The sequence below is a fragment of the Channa argus genome, chromosome 20 (assembly GCF_033026475.1).
Source record: "Channa argus isolate prfri chromosome 20, Channa argus male v1.0, whole genome shotgun sequence".
In the NCBI taxonomy this organism is placed as follows: Eukaryota; Metazoa; Chordata; class Actinopteri; order Anabantiformes; family Channidae; genus Channa; species Channa argus.
In genome coordinates, this window is record NC_090216.1 from 14,579,441 (window position 1) to 14,598,780 (window position 19,340).

The 19,340-nt window shown below is 40.7% G+C and overlaps 3 protein-coding genes and 1 non-coding gene across 4 annotated transcripts; all 4 read right to left on the reverse strand.

The window, feature by feature from the left end:
* Positions 1-2,621: 2,621 nt before the first annotated feature.
* LOC137105557 (transmembrane protein 238-like) lies at positions 2,622-3,921 on the reverse strand. The gene has a single exon (XM_067487935.1). It carries the CDS (start codon positions 3,631-3,633, stop codon positions 3,148-3,150), a length of 486 nt encoding a protein of 161 aa, XP_067344036.1. The 5' UTR covers positions 3,634-3,921; the 3' UTR covers positions 2,622-3,147.
* Positions 3,922-5,348: 1,427 nt separating this feature from the next.
* Positions 5,349-9,419, reverse strand: rsl1d1 (ribosomal L1 domain containing 1). Its single transcript, XM_067487932.1, has 9 exons — positions 9,313-9,419; positions 8,911-9,050; positions 8,690-8,828; positions 8,349-8,497; positions 7,732-7,833; positions 6,533-6,626; positions 6,107-6,232; positions 5,844-6,014; positions 5,349-5,694 (listed from the first exon to the last, which is right to left on the reverse strand). Exons 1-9 carry the CDS (start codon positions 9,349-9,351, stop codon positions 5,563-5,565), a joined length of 1,092 nt encoding a protein of 363 aa, XP_067344033.1. The 5' UTR covers positions 9,352-9,419; the 3' UTR covers positions 5,349-5,562.
* On the reverse strand, positions 6,940-7,067 carry LOC137106252 (small nucleolar RNA SNORA55). The gene has a single exon (XR_010911911.1). It is a non-coding gene; the product is annotated as a small nucleolar RNA SNORA55 (small nucleolar RNA).
* A 903-nt stretch (positions 9,420-10,322) lies between the features above and the next one.
* gspt1 (G1 to S phase transition 1) lies at positions 10,323-19,213 on the reverse strand. The gene is made up of 14 exons (XM_067487931.1): positions 18,829-19,213; positions 18,493-18,537; positions 16,247-16,519; positions 16,123-16,156; positions 15,452-15,529; positions 14,639-14,819; positions 14,337-14,491; positions 14,007-14,147; positions 13,467-13,560; positions 12,841-12,921; positions 12,380-12,553; positions 11,481-11,570; positions 11,207-11,375; positions 10,323-11,044 (listed from the first exon to the last, which is right to left on the reverse strand). The coding sequence occupies exons 1-14, from the start codon at positions 19,022-19,024 to the stop codon at positions 10,992-10,994; spliced, it is 1,764 nt and encodes a 587-aa protein (XP_067344032.1). The 5' UTR covers positions 19,025-19,213; the 3' UTR covers positions 10,323-10,991.
* Positions 19,214-19,340: the final 127 nt, after the last annotated feature.

The window sequence follows — 19,340 nt, forward strand, 5'->3', positions numbered from 1 at the left end:
ACATCGGTCATATGACAAGACGCCGCCGCTGGGAGTTGTAGTCTTTTGGTGATGACGTGTGGGAGGAGAAAAACAAACCACCTAAATGTGTGAATTTCACCAGTATTGGTGAAAAGGTAAAATGTTTTTGTTGTTTTTCTTCCATAGATGATTTTATATATTAATGTTATGCTCAGCCTGTTTCCTTTAGGGACTGTCTTAGGAACTAACAATGAACGTAATTATTGTTCTGCTATGAACCCTCACATGTGTATTTTCTGATTGTTCTTTGTTTTCTAAAAGCTAATTTGGACATGGAAAAAAAAACAACATACCTTTTCTCATTCAAGTTATTATTACCTTTGACCCCCTGACCTTTACTCTGTCATCATCATTAGGAACAAATTTTTCAAATCTTTATCCAAGATTTTAGTTTGTGACATTTTCATCTACAGGTACAGTTTCACATGACAATAGTTTACTCTTAATTTTTAGTAATTACGTTGAAGCAAAACAGCTCAGGATACCTAATACAGTACATAATCACTCCCAATTACATTTTTCTCTACAGTAACTTATCAGTTCCTCTCTAGTAAATGATCACCCGTTTGTAAATAAATTCCACTAGAGAGACAAAATACAGAATTGTGAATCACATTTATTTATTTCATTAGATAGTTCTATCCCCACACTCTGCCTACTGTTGCAATTCCTGCTACTTCACTCTGAACACCCCCTCCGTTGTACTGTTAATGCTACTGGTAACACTGGAACTATTGTAAATACACTGCTGTTGAGACTGCTGCAAATATACTGCTGCTACTGCTCCCTTCATTACTCTTGTTGTCCTAAGAGAGACACTGAGCAATGCAGAAGATTTAAATACTTCCACCAAAACAAACCAGTTTTTCTAAAGATGACTCCAGTAAGGGGCGGCTGTAGCTCAGTTGGTAAGGCAGTCATGGTCAGTGGTTCGATTCCCGGTACCATCTATATGTCAAAGTGTCTCTGGTCAGGACACTGAACCCCTAACACCCCATTCCCTTCCCCTGCTGTGCAGTGCCGGACCAAGACCGGCAAAAATTGGGTTGCGTCAGGAAAGGCATCAAATCAACATGCTGACAATGATCCGCTGTGGTGACCCTGAACTCACAGGATAAAGCCGAAAAACCTCCTTTGACTGAGTTATAGTTAAATTCTATTGGACAGCTCACTGTAATGACACAGCAACAGTGTGTGAATTAGTGTTTTGTGTCCTTGGACTGGCTGTGCCGTGTGGATGCTGTTCTGATCGGCCCACACTCATTCAAAGTATTAACCTCCACCTTTCTTTTATTAGACTGCTTTGAAGTACATTGCTGCAGCACAGGTAGTGTTTACGGGGCAGTTGGAGCACAGGATTTAGTATCAGTGTGGGATGGAGCAAGCTCAACAGGAACGGAGAGAGTCCTCTGAACACTGGAAATGCAGGGTTGGGTGGTCCACGCACATTCATTAGAGATAAGGTGATGGCAGTTGGACCTTGCAGCAGGTTTTAGCACAGCAGTTTGCACACGGCTGCTTACAGTCAGGGTCACGTTAAGCCTGCCACCAAGTCATTGATGATAATCATTGTCCACTGTGTCTCATTTAAACTGTCACAATCGGCACCAGCTAAGAATGAAAATCTACGTCAGTGTTTTATACACTCCTCGTTGCTAATAGGAATGAGGGGTAAAGATTGACAAGTTTTGATGAAATTATTAAAACTGAGCACATTCAAAGAGGTGTCTACATGTTTTAGCTATTATATTAACATATGCGACAGAAACAAACCGTTGGAATGAAGTAAAAACAGCTTAAAGTATTTTCCCTTTTATTAAGTTATTATACCAATGACTACAGTATCTACTAGTGTCAGTACTGCTCCTTTGACAGCTTCTATTAAAATGACTTGTTCTTTTTGCTGCTGTTAGCTCTGTAATTAATTTTATATTAATTATTTAGTTCTCCTCCTCTCCCTTCATGAGCTACTTAATTTCTTCCTGACTGTCTGTTGCTGCTTTAGCTGGAACAGCAGCCCTGGTGAAAGCCTGGATTCCTGCAAAAATAACAAAAAGAATGATGATCTGTATTCCCACACACAGGTAGGATAAAAGCTTCTTAAGCTTCTATCTTGATGTAGTTAAGAAAAGACCAAAATAAGGATGATCAAATACGCCACCTGAACTTCCGGTCTCCCAGCGCTTCAGGGGAGAAGTGTATGTGGTCCAAGGAACCTTTAGTGCCATTAGTAATGACACTAGTGTTCCTCTTCCACGCTGCATGGATCTCTGTCTTTCTCCTGGGCTTCGTCATAGCGAGGTCTTGTGTAGCTACAAGGTCCCGCTCACCCAATTGCAACAAAGCCTCGCATAAGTCCCTGTCTCAGTCTCCCTTACGTCCTTTCAACTGTCAACTGTGCAAGAAAACTTCCTACCAGTTCTTACTCAACTCTGTGGCTCTGATGTCCTCAAAGGAAGCTGCAGCTGCCTCTCTTGAGACCCTCCAAAGTGCTGATTGGGACCTCATATTCCAACTAGAATATGAAAGCAGTGTGTTTATGTTGGATCACGTCGCAATACCATAACAAATACATTTTAAATAAAACATTTGATAAAATCTAACAAGAAAATTAATATTTAATGTCTTATATTTACTTAACAACGATTGCCATTTTGCAGCACTGTAATGTCACTACAAATATTGTCCCATTCTCAAACACATAAAATACAATCTCACTGTGTGAGACTTGACACAGCTAGAATACGGTGGTTGAATATTTGAAGGCAATTGCTACATTGAATAAAAACTGCTTTTTCATCATTGGTGCGGTCCGATCCCTGTCACCACATCCCAACTCTACGTGAATCAAGCAAACATGACAGACAACAGAAACAGTGAGCCATGAGGAGGCTGTGGTCGCTAAAGCAACATTTTTGTTATAGTGTGCAAAGTTGATCTCTTATCAGCTAGAACATGTGGATCTTATCTCGACAAGACTTGAATGTTGTTTAATCATTACTAGTTCATGTTAGCAGAAATGCTAAGAGTCTCTTTCAACAGAATCAACTAAGAAGCAAATAAAATAAATACAAAGACCCAAGTTCATTGTGTCTTGATGTCATTCACAGTCTTTGAAGGTTTTGTTTATATTGACAGTGTCTCTCTCACAAGTTCTTTGGATGAGCAGGCGATGGTGTTGTCATAGATAGTGGAGAGAGACATATCTGCACCCGCATTTGAAGGTCTGCTGTTGCCCTCCCTGGTGGATCTGCCATTCCTTCTGAAAGAGTTCCTGATGCTGCTGGAGAGGCGGTTGGACACACGTCTCACAACCTGACTAAGTCCACGGTTCTTCTTTTTGATCATGCCCACGTCGTCCTCCAGCTCCTCCGGTGGCACGTCGATGTTTCCAGTGTACCAGAACACCCACCAGATCAGGCTGAGGAAGATGACAATGGCCCCGGCGTAGATGAACAAGTCGTGGATAACTAGGCCTCCAAACACCCCCACCATCATGATAAAGACACCAAGTATGTCGTGCGCCACTGCGAACCAGAAAGAGCACTTGCAGCGGCCAACTCCTCCGTACCTCCTCTCCATGACTGGGTCTATCTGTACAGATGTTGACATGGTGGAACTGGAGGTCCTCCAAGCCAGAAGCCGTGTGTTTTTTCCCAATCCAGATGTGGAAAGAAGTGAGAAGGAACAAGTGCAGGTGGCTGATGTAGCTGCAGTAGTGAAGTTTAATTCTGCCTGAGTGAGAGAAACACATTGAACAACCTGCTGTGACCCTGGTCAAAGTGCAATGTACGCAAGCAGTTATCAGCAACAACCACAACACCTGTGACTCTATTGGATGTTTCAAGGGAAACAGTTGCATCATCACTGAAAGAAAAAAAAAAGACCATCTCCACATTTACATTATTTTCCCATTTCCATCTCCTATTCGTCTCCTGGCTGGATGTACTGCTTCCGCCTCTGCTTCTCTTTTAATACAGGGATCCACACCAGCCCCATCACAAGAAAAATCAGCCCTATGGACAGGCAACCTGAGGCTATAGAGTGGGAGGCCTCTTTCACCCCCGATGACTGGAGAAAGAAGAGGAGTCCACCTGCAGCAAACATCAGAGATCCCATCACCATGACTATAATGGGCTTGTGTAAATAGGCCCAACCCGGGGCAACTGGCTCTGGAAACAGACTTTGACTCCCAAAGTCATCGGGAAATGAAGTTTCTCCAAATACATCCATGTTTTCTTCATGTCTTCTCTCTTCTGAGGCCTGTTAATACACAAATAGCAGACACACCAGCCAATCGACAGTCATAGCTCCACAACTTCCTTCTTTAGTTCCCTCTCGGGACATCCTGTCCGGTCGACTAGTCTCTGTTGCAATCAGCTGGGAGTGCAGCTACCTCCCCAAAGTCAAATGAAGGAGCTGTATCACCTGTATGACCAACTCGAGTGTGTCTGCATGATGCATCTGCTACTCTCCTGCTCAGTAAGCCGTGAACACACTGTAATTCCAGATGGCCCCAACACACCCACGCAACAGAGGGAGGACTTGGATGAATAGACAGACCCAGCCCACCTGTTGACAACAATATCATCACCTCTGACTGGCCTTTTTTGGTGATCATCTTGTTACATTTACAACCAAGTAACTTCAGATGCAAATAAGCGAAAAATCATTTTGATGTCACTAACCAGTTTGAAGATTTTTTTCCTGGATTTTTAATTTTTTTTGGTGGTAACGAACATACAAAATTTAATTTCTTCCACACATTACTGCAGTCGAGTAGCAGGGAGCAGCTGATCAGGCTAGTGTACAATCCCATAAACAATAGACATGTCATCTGATCCAGCTGGCAGCAACACATGCACGGATCTGATGGCTGTATCCATCGTGATGTTAAAGTAAACAAAAAGGTGTATCTCATTTTCTAGTTATTCACAATATATTGCATATAAGCTCATGTTAACGCTATCACTCTAATGTGAAGTAGAGATGATAGGTCATTAAAATTGTCAATTATTGGATAATTGTGAATTATTGATACGTCCATTATATCATTGAAAACATAGGGTGGTATTACTGTGGTGGCCGAATGAGTCATTCTCATGATGCGTGGATTTTCACATGTAAATACGACAAAATATTCTGGGCCATTAGAGCACTATGTATATGAAAATTCTTTATATATTCAATTCTAATTCTCCAACTCATCACAAGAATTGAAGATCAGATTCTTTTAGAATTACATTTTGACATGAGCAGGAAACCAACAGATAATAACGGATTCACTCCTTTTCGGTTTTCAAGCTGCACAATAACACAACATAGGGTAACTGATCAAAGCCTAATAATGTTTATTACACCGGTGCTTCACCTGCTGGACCTACTGTCACAAAACATGTAGAAAACAGATCATCAGATAAAGTTCATAATAAGCTTCATACATACAAAAAATAAAACAACGTAAGTATTTATTAATTGTTCCGTGAACAATCTGCTCCTGTATGTTGGGTCAAATGTCCATGTTGAGTGATTCTCTGAGGCTCATTTCATTTTAGGCACTTTTCTTTTCACTTTGGACTCAGTCTTTTGTGCCAATTTGCTTTGAGCTTTTATTCCTTTTTTCACTGCAGCAAGTTTAGGCGTCTTCTCAAGCTGCTTCTTTTTCAGTGGTTTCTAGGAGAAATAAAGAAAATAGGGTTTGAAAAATTCTCTTGAAAAAAACTTATTTAAAAACACAGAACTGCCTACACTTTACTACATTAAACTATTCGAGAGTTTAAATGTGTTAACTCTAGCAGCTGCAAGAAAATCTCTAAACTGACCTCCAGTTTAAGCTTTTTTCTTGGTGTTTCTATGGGAACCAGCTTTGGGATTTCTTCCTCGTCGTCTTCCTCCTCAGCTTTCTTTTTATTTTCTTTAACCTTCTTCTTTCCCTTTTCCTCAGTAGTAGTATCCTTTTGATTTTTGTCCTTTGTCTGTTTTTTCTTCGCTCCCTAAAATTCACAAACAGGGTAGTATGTTTTTATTTTTATACTTTCAATAAGTATATTTCCAACACATAAGACATTCGACGGGTTGTTCTTACCTGTTCCTTGGACTTCTGAATACTCTCACCTGCCTCCAAGCTGAGTTGGTTCAGGTCTGAATTGTAAATGGGCAGAGCCACTGATGTTTGACTTTTTATATGGATGAGCTTTATCACTGGTCCTTTCTGCAAATAGCAGTAAGACAATAATGACATCAAAACAGTTAAAAGCCAAGTTTTTTTTCTAATACAGGTATATGTAAACATTTGACGGGTGATAGGATACAGTATTCTCTTGCCATGGAACTTGCAAAGACAAATCAATTTTGAGAATAACATGTCGTGTTAAGTTGTAAAAGCCTAAAGAAAAAAGAAAATGTGCTTTCAGCAAAACACAAAAGACAATTACAAGCATTTTTTTCCAAATACAAGCCTCAACAAACCCTCATAAATACACAAAACAAATTTCTGTTTTGACAGACTCACCATACGTAACTTGGCTACCACTGTTTGGAAAGCGGCTTCAATGTTTTCTGTCACCTCATCTGCAGTCATGCCAGAGTGGGCAACACGAGCCATACTACAATACAGGACCATAATGTGACACAATGTAGGGGTTAAGCATCCGAAATCTCAGCCATCGCAGACTGTGTTTACATGCACTTAACTAACCTGGTTAACAGAAATCTACCTGGGGAAATCAGGTCTTCCTAACCCCCTACCGCAATTTTGGAAACCAGCTTTCCCATTTACAGCTTTTCTGAGAAAGCTGACTGTAGCCTGGTTACTTCAGTCCATGTAAATGCAATCATTGCGAGCAGTACTTGAGATTAGATCAATACAAGAAGCAGGTGTAGACGTCTTCATATCGAACATAAGCTTGAACTTAAACATTGTGTATCAAAGTTGTAGAGACAGCCTCCAAAGGAAGAGGTTTATCTGGATTCACTTTGAGTCTCTATGGCACCAGCTTTACCCACATCAAACACTGAACAGATCTGACAGGGTTGTTGTGAAGTGCTGATTATATTGCAAAACAACATACTCTATATTTAAAGCGATTATTTTTGTGTGAAAGCGTTACTGAGATCAAATCTTCACCTAAGAATGACGAAAAACCTGTTTCAGTGAATTCTGAATGAAGCTTAAGGGCCGTGACACAACAAGCCGAAAACTAGCTCGAGTCGGCTTTTCCCATAAAGATGAGAGCTGATGAGCATGCAGCACTGCACATTCTGCGCTTGCATTGGAGGAGAAGAAAGCAGAAGAGCTGATACCATGCATATACAAACTGTCAAGGAAGCAGCATTAGCTTTCCATTTCACACCACTCTGGCCCTTCACGGTTTATAGCTACTTAGAATTGAGGATATGTCTGATATCAAGTTACAAATTATATTGCAGTTGTTAATACCAGGATATCTTCTTTTGCAATGATTCTATAAGATAATCAACCAATCAGAACGGTCCCTCTCACCAATGGGACAAACACTGATTCAACATGCTGAACGGACTAAAAGGTTGCGTATGGGGGACAGACTAGCGCAGATGGTGCGGGCACATTGCCCAACTAGGCCATCGGAAGCTCCATGGCGGCCCAAAACTGGTCAATGACCGAATGTTGCCTTGGTTGTGTGACGGCCCTTAGGTTGTTTGGAACATAGAGCACAGTAAAGCAAATCTCACCAGCAACATCCCTTGTTGGTAACTTTCATATTGGTGCCCTGGACGACTCTCTGGATGTCTCTGGCCAGATTTTTGCTCTGCAGGTTCACAGAGAGTGGCTCTCTGTTAAGGACAGAAAGAGGATAAGAAAACAAATGGAGCTAGAGAACAACAGGAAGTTTTAAGTACATGAATAGAAACATTTGCAGAAAGTGCTGATTGTTTGGTCCCAAATTTATAAAAGATGCCTGGTAAGTTGGAGTTAACATTATGATTGTATTTTTTTTTTAAAATAAACTTCATTATTTGATTTATGGGTGTTGGTACCATTTAAGTTACACATTGTCAAGAAGCATATTAGCCATTACACCATTTCTCAAAGTTATAGGAACTGTTCATAATCAGTATCTTGCATTTTCCCACCCAGAATGCACTACAAACAGCTTCCTTTCAAAAGGTTCTACTGAAATGAGAGCAGTACCACTGACATGTAATTATGAGACTAGGATGAAAAGGTAATATTTAGCATTACACATGTAGAAAACCGTGTATATGCGATGTTGTACCATTTTTACGTTACAGAGGAACAAAAAAATAAATAAATAAATAAAACTGACACCAATAATAAAAGCTCTTACTTTTTCCTCTCATAGAAATGTTTTCCCAGGTGGGATGGCAGCAGGCGCCGGATGCGGTCATCAGAAATAAACCTATCAAAGTTGCCCAGCAGGCGACGCTTGGCCTCATATGGTTTGTACTCTGTCTTCAGAACCTTATAAGGAATAATCTGCCAAAGAAAGAGACACATTCTGATTATGTTTGTGGTTCTGTCCCAATTTGTCTGACAAATCACCACCACAAGTTTATAAGGTTTAGGCAAGATCCAGCTGTTGTGGCTTGTAGACACTATGCTTTACATGTATTCAAGCTCAACAATGATCTAAAAAGCAGTTTCATAAGGAATCTGACTGGCACGTACTTCAGATATGTTTTTGACACCCTTTTCCTCCAACAGCTTCTTGTAAAACCTCTGAGTCTGCTCTGAAGTCATGTTGGGCTCATCTCTAGTGAAGAGGCATAGTTCGTCTGTGTCCGACTGCTGGCCATGGGGCAGAGGACTGAGGACAAAATGAAAAGTCAACATCAACGTAACTGCTTTAGAAGGCGCTTAAATGTAACAAGTGAATTTCAGAGACTCACATGCGAATGGTCTGTGCCTCTTTGGGGATCTTCCAGAGGGTGAAGAGCAGGCTGATCTGCTGAGTCTCGTTCAGGAAAAGTGAGTCGCTGGTGGATTTGGTTTTCAGAAAAGCCTGCAGAGCTTGGACGGCCTTTTTCACCTGACACAGACATTACCCCGAGTTTAAAACGGCAATACAAACCCACCGACAAACTCCAGCTTTCTTCCATAGATTCAGGCTTGTTGCTTGGCCACTGTGAGTTAGCTTTGTAGCTAGCGTTAAACCATTCATATAGTAAAGACAGCTAACTAGATTATGGCAGCAATTAATTAATAACAATATCAGTTATTGCAGTCGTGTAACAGTCTATTCACAGGTTATTAAGTAAATTGACCCCTGTAGCAAAAAAAACAACTTTTACCTGTACTCGGTCTAACTCAACCTCTTCTTTATCAGCCATGCTGCCTGCTTCACGTGTGCGCCTCAGCCACGCATGCGCAAATGGTCAAGGACGTCACATAAAAAAACTTTATTTAAACGACAATTCCGGACATTGCAGGCCTTACAAGAAATGATATACAAAATAATTTCTTCTTACAATTTTCAATAAATTACATAGACTGAACTTGATTTTTAAGATAAATTTTAAAAAAGTTTAGATTTCTGTAGTAACATATTACAATATTAAAATATAATTGCTACTGTCACTTTTAGCAAACATATACTAGAGCCTGGCAAGGTTCTTTCCACTTTATTTAGTTTTATCTATATAATATTCTAACAATACGTTTAAAAATATATGTGGGATATACAGTATTATATATTATATGAATTAATTTGATAGTATAGAGGTAAATCTTAATTTATAAAGGTGACCTTTTCTGTAATTTTGATAACTTCCTGTATTTGTTTCACAAATTTAATAGAGGAAAAAGAAGGAATATACCTTTAAAAAAAATTCTAAAATGATGGATGCAGACATACAGTCTAAAGCCCATGTTATCGGTTGTCTTGAGTGGTGTTTTGTTGTTTTTGAAATTGTTTTGAATAGAATTTTTATCTATTATGCCCCAAACGTATGATATCCAGGTTGCACAGCAAGATCACATGAACATTTAGCAGTACAACAATCTGTACCTGAATTTAACTAAGCATAAAATATATTCAATCCCGGTGTTATGTGGCAGTACTTCCATGGGCACATTGCCAATAAGTATATACTAATATGTAATTTGGCATTCTTCTAATACCTACATGTAAGCAAACTCCTAACAGTGCATTACAGCAGCCTGCTGATGATATTATAGAGTATTATTCTCATCATGCCATTGGTGCTATCAGTGTGCTATCAGTAATTAAAAGGAACAGTCAACACTGCGTGTTTGCGCCCACCCTCAATGGGAACACTTACTAAAAAGAAAACAAATACACTTTTCTGTTGCAGCTCAATCATTTATTTTCACTTCAGATTATGTAACAGCTGTGTGTGTCTTTCTGTGTGAGTGTGTATAACCTTGGTTCATCTGCGTATTATGTGAGCTCAATCCAATTAAACCATCTTATGGAGAGAGACCAAACTAAACATTTTGATACAGCAACCCTAAAACCAAATAAAAATGTCCATTGGAGTCTTAATCCCACTCTTAAACAGGGAGATGTACTTTGCAAATTATAATTACAGGCCAACTCTGCTCTTTTGTAGGATATGAAATCTTTCCGTAGTTTGTGTTTTTCTTCCCCTAACTTAGTAACACTGCATCCATCTCCATTCTAAAAATAAATGGTGTGGCCAGCCAACAAAATGTTAGCTGTGGGAGTACAGAAAGGGGACATGTAGCTACATTAGTGGCATAGCTGAGCTCTCAATATGAGAAAGCTGACACACTGGACTTGGTCTCTCATTTCTTACGGTTCATCATAAAAACTGATTCAGTCTGTTTTCTTCATTTGATGCAGTTTTCTTAATCTTCACTCCTAGATGTCATTCTTCTCTTCAGCATAGTTTTGTGTAAAGAGAGAGTAGCTGTTTGGGTCGGCTCTAGCAGCATTTCTCCTCTGGTAACGAGTGGAAGAACTCCATGCATGCTGCCACTGTTTCATTTAGTCCTTTTCTGGCACCAGCTTCAGCACTTTGCCAATGGCGATAGTTTTGCCTGGTGAATGAGTGTACGAAGAGAAGTGAGGTACAAAATACTGATTCAGGACTCTTGTTCAGACACCAGAAAAACAAGTCAAGACATAAGCAAGTGGTGTAAAATCTATTGTCTGTTCTAAAAAGAACACTTAAAGTGCCTCCCAAACACAGCCTTCCTTACCTTCATCTCTCAGTGTGAATCGCCCCATCTGAGGGAAGTCTTTGAATGTCTCTAAACAGATGACTCCAGCTGCCCGGAGTCTGGCAATACACACCTGATCCTGCTTAACAAAGCGTGGTCGTGTTTTGCTTTTTTCCCCCGTCTTCTTGTCCACCAGACAGATTAAGGCCTACAGTAAGGATTTAAAGTCCAGTCAGGCCAGGAAGCATTTAAAAATACTCTTTGATACCATTATTTGCTTAGCATAACTTTGGAAAGTGAAAGAGTAACTTACTGTGATTTGCACTTCTTCAATGCAGGTGTGGATGTGAAGAACTGCATTGTACCCAGGACAAATGATTGATTTGTGCTCAATGATGACGATCTGAAATTAAAAAGAGGAGGAAAGGAACTTTAGCAAAGAGTTACTTTAAGTTATGATGGTTTAATTTTAAATACTTTGAGTATAGTCTTCTAACATTTAAATAATTACTCTCAAAATACAAAATACATATTCACAATAATCTGCAATAAAATCACTTGCTGACTGACTGCTCCCATGAACGTGTATGAAAACATTTGGCCTTAAAAGGATAACTTCTGCCATTTCCTAAATCAGCCATATTTTTAATAATCCTCACTGTGGTGTTGAAATCGACAACAATTTGCCTCTACTCATGTTCAATGTGTTAGCCTGCAGCTTATATTACCTTAATTATATTATCTGTGCTGTAGTCCCCTTTCAGTTGTCCAAAAAAGTACTAAAACACATCAGCTAGACACATGGCTGCAGCACTGGGTGTCGTGGTTCTTCATTCCAAAAACATGTGGTTAACATATTTTTTTTCAATGTTGCCCAAAATAAAGTAAGCCAGTTAACTACGCATACGGTGTGATGCAGAGCATATAAATGAATATTTGGTAAAAATATTTCCACCACAAAATTTGAAGTGAAGAAACATTCTAGAGCAGTATATCTGGCTGATGTGTTTTAAATTGTTTATCCAAAACAACTATGGTACAAATGAATAAGTTATCTTTTAAAATGAATCTTTTACATGCCATCACACCCACAAAGACCTAACTCTACCAAGAAAAAAAAAGATTTAAATTCTTCTACACAATTATTGACTAGTAATTCAGATGCACAATGTCAACATCGGCATGCAGGGACTTTGGTAATTGGGTCCTAACCTGTGCGTCAAAGGTGCGACCAGAGTGGCAGAGGTTGTCAGGGCTACAAAGGATAAAACCGGGTAGGATTTCTTCCTCCTCTATGCCCTTCAGTCTCAGCTTCAGATTTTCCCCGGGACTTGCGTCGTCAGTCTCCACATCATCGCTCAGCAGGCTCAGTACTTCAACTGTGTGCTACAACACGCGCATACAATGTTATTTGCAAATAACACATTTTGTCTGTACACATTAGTGCCTCTGGCCGAGTGATAGCATCAACACTCCATAACTCTACAGTATAAGCGGTTTAGAAAATGGATCAATAAAGACACATGGCTGGTGGTGGAAGAAAAGTTGAACTCTTTAAGCTACATGTTCTATTATGTCTATCTTACAGCACATTTCAAGAACGAGGCACTGAAGTTATTTCTAACAGGTTTACTGGTCCCCTGAGAGACAAAGTCATACAGAGGAGATCTCACCCTGTTTGGCATCATGACAAGCTGCTGGGCTTTACTGATGGATCCGGACTCCAGCTTCCCAAGAATAACTGTGCCCATATCCTGCACACACACACACACACACACACACACACACACACACACACACACACAGATCAGTGCAATTGAAATCAACTAGGAAAAAGAGAAAGAAACGGAGCTGGGTTTCTGATAAACAACAGAAAGGCAAGAAGATATAAAGACAAGATGACACATGAAAGTAGTAAATCACTGATGATTAAAGTAGGGACAAATGAGACCCGTCCAGAATAACTCAGTTCCACCACAAACAGTAAGTGTTGAACTGCTTTCAATATCTTAACAGAGACAAGTTCCAGGACGCTAAATTACCTTAAAGAGGAAAAAGTGTGCACAGGCTGCGGTGTGTGTGTGTGAGAGTGTAAGCAAATTTGTGTGCTCTTGGAAAATCACTCAAGAGGAAGGAAAATGACAAAATGGAGAGGGAGCAAATAAGATTTTGGCCAAGTAAACAAAACCCAAAAGAAAATGTACACCCACTCCTCCACTGAGGACAGCACAGTAGAGAAGACAAGCTGCCACAGATTTCTGTTAGTCTGTTGAAAAATGAAATGTGTCCAGCTGCCCACCTTGTACTTGTCTACAATAGGTAGTCTGACTGGTCCATCACTGGATCTGGTGAAGTTTGGCAAACTGTCCAGGTGGGCAATAAATGGCAAACCCCTAGTACAGAAAAAGGGAGAAGAAAAAAAAATATCACCCATCATGAACTACACACAGCATATCCACTAGTACCATGAGTGATTTGTGGCAGCTCAATACTGTTTATTCAAGTTCATTCTGGCAGGTTTTTTACATTTTAAATGATCAAATTGAAGCCATAAATGTCACAGAGAATGTCTTAGGAAAATTCTGATCTCACTCGTCAAGTCCTAAATTAAAACGTGCAACAACTTTCTAATACCACTTTAACACATAGCACAACACTTTGAATGGAGGTTTTGTATTTTTACATCAAACCACGAGACCCACCATATCCAGCATGTCCCCAAAGCAGCAGCATCTCCGTACACTGTGTGTGTTTACACAGTTAAGGTACAGTTTAGAGTGTAAGCCACGTGCATTTTTGAAGAGCTACACAGTGAAACACATCCACAGAACAGACTTACGTGTACCAGGGGCATTCAGATAGAGGGTCCTTGAGGTTGGCACCTGTGAGTCCAGAGCAAGGCATAAAGTGGATGTCCTTCTTGGGGTTGAAGCCCACCTTTTTTAGAAATGGCACCAGCTTCTCTTTACACTCCTCATACCTATGGGAAGTTAAGTAAAGTAATAAGGTTTCCCTTATTATTACAACACTATGCTGAAGAAAAGAATGACATCTAGGAGTGAAGATAGAGAAAACTGCTTCAAATGAAGAAAACAGACTGAATCAGTTTTTATGATCTTTTGGTTAAGTTTTTTTCCTAGCAATTCTTTTTTAATGAGACCCTTTTTACCTTTCCAAACTCCAGTTGACAGTGGGGTCATCCATCTTGTTGATCAGAACAATGAGGTGCTTGACTCCTGCTGTCTTAGCCAGCATGGCGTGCTCCCGTGTCTGTCCACCTTTCTCAAAGCCAGTCTCAAACTCTCCCTTTCTAGCAGAAATGACCTGATGCAAGTCCAGCAGAAGAATAAAATCGCTCAGTGACAAACCTTTAGAAGACGTACTGCATCAATGTGGCATTATCTAATCGGTGTGTTTGATGTTTAGGGCTAGTTAGTGCAATGGTTACTGGTATGTGCGCGTTCATCTTACCAGGACTGCGAGGTCAGCTTGTGAGGCTCCACCAATCATGTTGGGCACAAAGCTCTTGTGTCCAGGAGCATCAAGGATGGTGAAGTGTTTCTTCTCAGTCTCAAAGTAAGCTCTCCCGACCTCAACGGTCTTTCCCTTGTCTCTCTCTTCCTGGTTTGTGTCCAGAGCCCACGACAGATACCTGCAGAGACCAAAAACAAGTTACCGCAACCTCTGCCATAACTGCTTGAATAATTCATTATAGCTGTGATGGTAAGTTAAATTTAGAGCTTCTTCACCCTCTGTAATCTAGGATATATCTGGTTGTTTTCTGTCTGCCACAGAGTCTGACCGTCTCCATTTTTGACTAGCAAAAAAACCAAGGGTCTGCAGGGCTTCGTCATCCTGCTACATAATCTTGTAGGGAGTGTGAGATCTGGACGCGGCGGCGCATCCATGGACTCCAGAGGGTTAAAGGTTTGTTACGCATTCGTGTTTCATATATCCTACCATAGTGTCACCTGAAGGTGTGATTTAACTGACAGGATAAAACCCAAAGAGATTTGGGCTATAGAGCTATAAAAACTCCATAAAATATTTCTTCTTCCCAACATCTCAGATTTTCTTATTTCTCTAAATCCTCAAATGTTCTGATTACATGAAAACATCACAGATGCAGCCTCTGACTCTTGGAGCCCACTGTATAATAAAGTAAAAGGTTAGAGGCAGAAACGATCACCCTGACAGATGATACACCAGTTAGCGGTTGTTGTGGGAAACAATCGATTATCTGGTACACGCGTCTGAATCCAAAATAATACAAGCTTTTCTTACCATGTCTCCCTGTTCTTTTCTTTTGCTTCTCGTTCATATTTTTCCAGCGTTCGCTTGTCCACCATTCCAGTTAAATACCTTTGAAAGAGAAGACAAACACAGTGGAAAAACAACAAAATACCAACCATTTCACCCGTGTCCTAATAGGAACAAAAGTGAAAGTGAACAACACTATTATGCAAGAGACAACATGTTGCTGTGCGGCTGACAGCCATGTTGGCTTTGCTTTTTACTGAATACACAATACAGTTCACATACAAACAGTGTGTTTTTATGTGTCTTTCTTTTATGTGTGTCAGTGTGTCTTTTGAGAATTATTTGGTATTTTTATACGTCATTGTATAAACACAGCCCTGTTTCTGGTTATAGTAGAGGTTGTTGTCTGGGTATCTGGTCCTCCAGGGTGGAATCATCTGAACTGAAAAACCCGTACAATGACTTCATGTAGGAGATTTTCAGCTAAAAGCACTATTATAAGTAATAATTATAATTTATTTTCAATTTTGATTTATAAACATGTACTCCCCAAAGTAGAACCAGGAAAAAAACAGAAATTTGCCCTATAAGTATTTCATACTGACGATAAATAGTTGTATATTCATTGTTGATCCCTTAGTTAATGTAATTACAAAAACACAAACAAAACAACCCACAAAAAATTGATTACTCACATGATTTGTCCCCCAATGGTTGATTTGCCAGCATCTGATACACAAAACAAGAAAACATCTTATAAGATTCATAAAGATTCTACATTATTAGATAAAATAAGACATTAATGTAAATAAGACGCACCCACGTGACCGATGAAGACCACATTCACATGTTCTTTCTTGGGGGCATCTGGTGGTGCAGGAGCCACTTTGGGCAGTGGCATTTCTTCCTCTTCTTCCTCCATCATCTCTTCATCCTCCTTCCTTGGGGCTCCTTCCTCACAGGCTCCTCCTGCTCCTGCTTCCACATCCTCCTGTCCTCCACCTCCTCCACCTCCCCCAGGCTCTTCCTTCTGCTCCCACGTCTCCTCCTCTGTGGTCATGTCTGCCTCTGTGTCTCCATTCTCCACTGGAGCTGGAAGCATAACCCTTATTACTACACCTCCTGCCCTGTTATTTCTCCGAATGTCTGGTAGATAACCTACAGCTTGGAGAGAGAAGGATCGCCACATACTTAGTGGCTGCAGACTCATTATGAGTAAGTGTTGATTGAATCCTAGGCTTAAGTCCAGCTGTGATATTTCTGCATTTTTATCATTTTGTCACAGCTGCATTAATATTTGGAATGAGAGATTTGGAATGAGAGCATGCGCATTTCAAAAACAAAGAAGATACAGAACCTGAACACGGGCTAATCTCATTCATCTATACTTTAAGCACCATTATCATTCACATATTTTAACTTAACCAATATGATTCTTTGGTGTGTTATTATTGGTTAATGTTATTATTATTAAATACTGGTAATTATTGCAGGTCTATAGGTACATTCACTGTATTTTATATTTGATCTTGATTGCAAGAATCTGATTTAAAACTGTTGCTGTGCAAAAGCAAAACTTTAACATGACTTGATATTTTTCCTGGTTTGATGGAACTGGCTTAGCTGGGGCGGTAGAGCAGAGTGGCCGCCTACCGACCATAGAGTCGGAGGTTCGTGCCCTGCTCTTCCCAACTACGTGTCAAAGTGGCCCTGGGCAAGACACTGAACTCCTACCAGGCCATTGCCAATCCCCAGCTGCGCAGTGCCGGTACCAAGCCCAGTAGTAATTTGTGACGGCATCCGGCGTAAAAACTGTGCCAAATCAACATGCGGACTAATGGTCCACTGTGGTGACCCTGAAATTATGGGATAAGTGGAACTAGTTTAGTACTCTCATCATCATAACTGCTTTTGCCCTAAATTGACTGCTGATTGTGTTCCGTCAGGATTATTTGTAAGATATTATACAATGTCGGAATTTTTCTAATATATTCATTTTAAAAATCATAACAGCTGAAAAATGATGTTTACATTTTGGAATCGATGCTACTATTGCTGATGTGCCTTAGATCTACATTTATTGTAATGCCACACTGTGGCCACAGTCATTGCAATGTTCTGGCAAGTAAGTGTTTACACAAACACACACATATAACAGTTGACTGAAATCGGCTGAGGCCTGCAAATGAAGCATCTTCCCGTGGCAACACACAAAAAAAAGCCTCCCATTTCCGTAAGTATGAAATTATGCAGCCCAGCAGTCATGTACAATGCCTATTTTCTTCTCAAGCCCCATTGTTTATAATCAGCCTGTGAAAAATGGCTGGTGCCATCTCAGAAAGCCATTTGTGATTTTTGTCCAAAGCCTCATCATACTGTAACTATGATTTGTCGTTCAGAGGATTTTACAGTTCAGAGCATCACCATAATTATGCATGCAGGAAATTTGAAAGGAAATAATTCTCACTACATCTGATTATTTTACTTTATCTACCTATGTCACTCACTCTGCTACAGCTGCTGTTTTCAGCCTCTCTATTAAAAAAAAAAAAAAAACACTCCTCCATTTCTCTCTGTAACTTAAGCAGAGACATACCGTTTATCAGATCAGACCAAACATATGAATTAACCTGATTCAGGTAATATGGAAGTAATCACTGAAAACTGTATTAATGCTCAAATCCATTTAAATGGCTCCTACACACACAGCAGTCCGAGGCCTTGGACAGGCAGTGCTTGACACACATCCCAGTGTGTGCCAGTGGGATGTCTATTTCAGGCATAGACAAGTAAGATTGCATCATATCATATGTAGGCCTGTGCACAGGCGTTTACCATCGCCACCAATATGGTTCAATAAGTAACACAAGTACAGAATCAAAGGTGAGTGGCAGAGCCTTTCCAGTCTGCACGGGGATCAACCTGACATTTCCCATGTGCAGCAACGTGTGCACACCTGAGCCCGTAACCAAACCTGTGTCGTGGTACCAACTTTACCGACAGCCTGATTTTGTAACTTAGTAACGTGAACTTGCAGTGCTTGGAAGTACACTGTGGATGCATACCAGCTGTTTCTGCCACCTCCATGCTGGCAACCGGATCAGGGACACCTTAGAGAAGAGAAAAAGCATGTCAAACTTTCATAAATATTTATTAGATAAGGGTGGTCACGTTTAACGATATGTTGCGTCTGTTAGTGCCTTTACATGAGTTATTTCTCTGCTACAACACATGACTAACACTCAAGCCGACTTGTTGATTAGGTGGTGGAAATGCGAGCACTGTGGCAGTGGGTAGACTGAGCACGGCGAGTTGCAGACAGGAAGGCTAACTTAGCTGGGTTAGCATGAACAGCTAGCAAGTTAAGCTAACTTCTAGCCGGCTGTCTGGCGTTCACCTACCGTCTGAAGGCGACATTTCCACGGCGCTCGTTTGAAGGAAGCTCGGTACAAACACCGGGGCGTTAACATTAGGGACAAACGGCTTGGCGTTAACGTTCAGGGCGGCGAAGGCGGCCGGGAGCCCCGCCGCGGTAGCCGGGGCCTCGGCATCCTCCTCCAGCTCCCACGAATCCGGGGCTGTGTCACTCGGGTCCATCGCTCTTTTCTCTGGAGTTGACAAGCTTTCCTCTACCGGGGAACGTGGATGATTTTTGTGCTTCCGTTGAAACGCGTTTAGGGGCTGGTGTGTTTTAGGCGCTTAGCAGCTCGTTTGATGAAGTTTCCATTGCTTTGTGAAGCCTTGCTTTCGCCAGCATATGGATCCCGTAGCCAACGAGAAGTGGCGTACAGCTGCTGTACGTCCTGCAAACCCCGCTAGAGGCCACCACCGGAGTCCTGCTCACTGAACCACGTTGACTCCACATTTCGGTTTCTCTGTGCAAATACACCGAGAACAGGATTATGTGCAACAA